We start from the raw sequence: 1,641 nt of genomic DNA on the forward strand, positions 1-1,641 counted from the left end.
CATTTCCAGAGCTTTACCAAAGAGATAAAAACTTTTATAAAGGTTAACAGTTAGAACTAAGTTGGACTTAACTGATGGTAAGCTAGGATCTCAAATTAAATGCCAGAAAATTCAAATTGACATTTAAGTTCCAGAAGCTTCACTTTATTTTTAACTTCCAGGCCTAAGATGGTGTAAAAGTTAAAGGTTTGTGGGCTGTCTCCTGTTCTGTGGCCAAAAGTACAGGCCTTTGGTAAGGGAAGATCCTGCTTACCCCTTCTCAGCCATGAGGGGGCTATTTCCTTATAGTACAATTGAACTTCTGGAAGGAAGGAAGGTGTTCTGAGGCTAGAGTGTGTGAGAGTGTGTGTGTGTGTGTGTGTGTGTGTGTGTGTGTGCGTGCACATGTGTACAAGAAGTATGCTAACAGGAGACTTAAGGTTAAGAAATCGAGAGTGGAGCCTCTGGTTCTGTTTCCAGGTCTGTGGTCTTTTACATCATTTAACTTTGGCTTTATTTAGTTCCTTCATTTGTGAGATGAGGGCTTTCCAGTAGACAGCCTTTGGCCTCTTCCAGTTGTAATATCCTGATTTAGAGTATGAACATACTTTTTTCCTTCTTGATTCCAGAGTTTCCTGCAGACTTGTGGTCTTATTGAAGGCTCTTCTGAAACTGATATGTGACGTAGCAAGGGACCAAAACCTTACACCAGAGCCTGTTAAGAGTGCCTTGCTGCAGGAGGCCACAGACTGCCTGATTCTCCTGGACCACTGCTCCCAAGGACAGGTGAAGGTAAGACAGTCTGCAGCTCGGTTTCAGTTGGGCCTCATTATCCTTAGGTAATTCCTATGATCGATTATAATTTACTGTGTATGTGGCCTGACCAAGCCTGGAAATGAACATGGAGTTTTAGGTTTCCATCTCTGAGCTGTCTAGCCTTCAGTAGAGTTTGCGCAGTACTTTATTTGTCTTTTAAAGCTATTCAGAACTGTTAAAAACCAAAAGGCAGGAGGATCAGCAGATGTCACTGGGGCTAAGGGCAAGAGAGAATGGAATCAAGGGTTTGGGGCAGGGTGCAGTGGCTCATGCCTATATTCCTAGCACTCTAGGAGGCCGAGGTGAGAGGATTGCTTGAGGTCAGGAGTTTGAGACCCCATCTCTACTAAAAATAGAAAAAAATGAGTGGGGCATGGTGGTGTACACCTGTAGTCCCAGCTACTCAGAAGGCTGAGGCAGGAGGATCACTTGAGCCCAGGAGTTGGAGGCTGCAGTGAGCTATGATGAGGCCACTGTGCTCTAGACTAAGTGAGAGAGTGAGACTCTGTCTCAAAAAAAAAAAGTAAAATTTAAGTTCCATTCTAGTCTTCTGAACTTAAAAAAAAGAAATAATGAGCTATAAGTCCCCAAGGAGTAATAATAGATACAACAATTCAGATCTCATAATTTTCCAGTTTTGGGGGGCAGCCATCTCTTCGGTAGATATTTTTCAATATTCTTAATTATCCACATAGAAATTCTTCCTTTAGTTTTACTCCATAAGTTAACTTCTTAAAGCCAGAGCATGTAATAGTTGTATGTGTATTTATGTATGTATTTAATAAACTATTGCCTCATTTTTTTACCCCATTTAGAAATCCTCAATTGAAAGACTGAAGGCAGCAT

General features: G+C 41.6%; 1 protein-coding gene across 2 annotated transcripts in view; it reads left to right on the top strand.

Moving 5' to 3' along the window:
- The window catches only part of TTI2 (TELO2 interacting protein 2), a 61,973-nt gene that overhangs the window by 22,934 nt on the left and 37,398 nt on the right, over window positions 1-1,641 (top strand). For both annotated transcript variants that reach the window (XM_012648604.1, XM_012648603.1), the window contains one exon: window positions 609-771. In XM_012648604.1, coding sequence (XP_012504058.1) covers window positions 609-771 — 163 coding nt within the window. The remainder of the gene's footprint in view (window positions 1-608; window positions 772-1,641) is intronic.

This window comes from Propithecus coquereli, unplaced genomic scaffold (genome assembly GCF_000956105.1).
Source record: "Propithecus coquereli isolate 6110/MARCELLA unplaced genomic scaffold, Pcoq_1.0 Scaffold29, whole genome shotgun sequence".
NCBI classification, from domain to species: domain Eukaryota; kingdom Metazoa; phylum Chordata; class Mammalia; order Primates; family Indriidae; genus Propithecus; species Propithecus coquereli.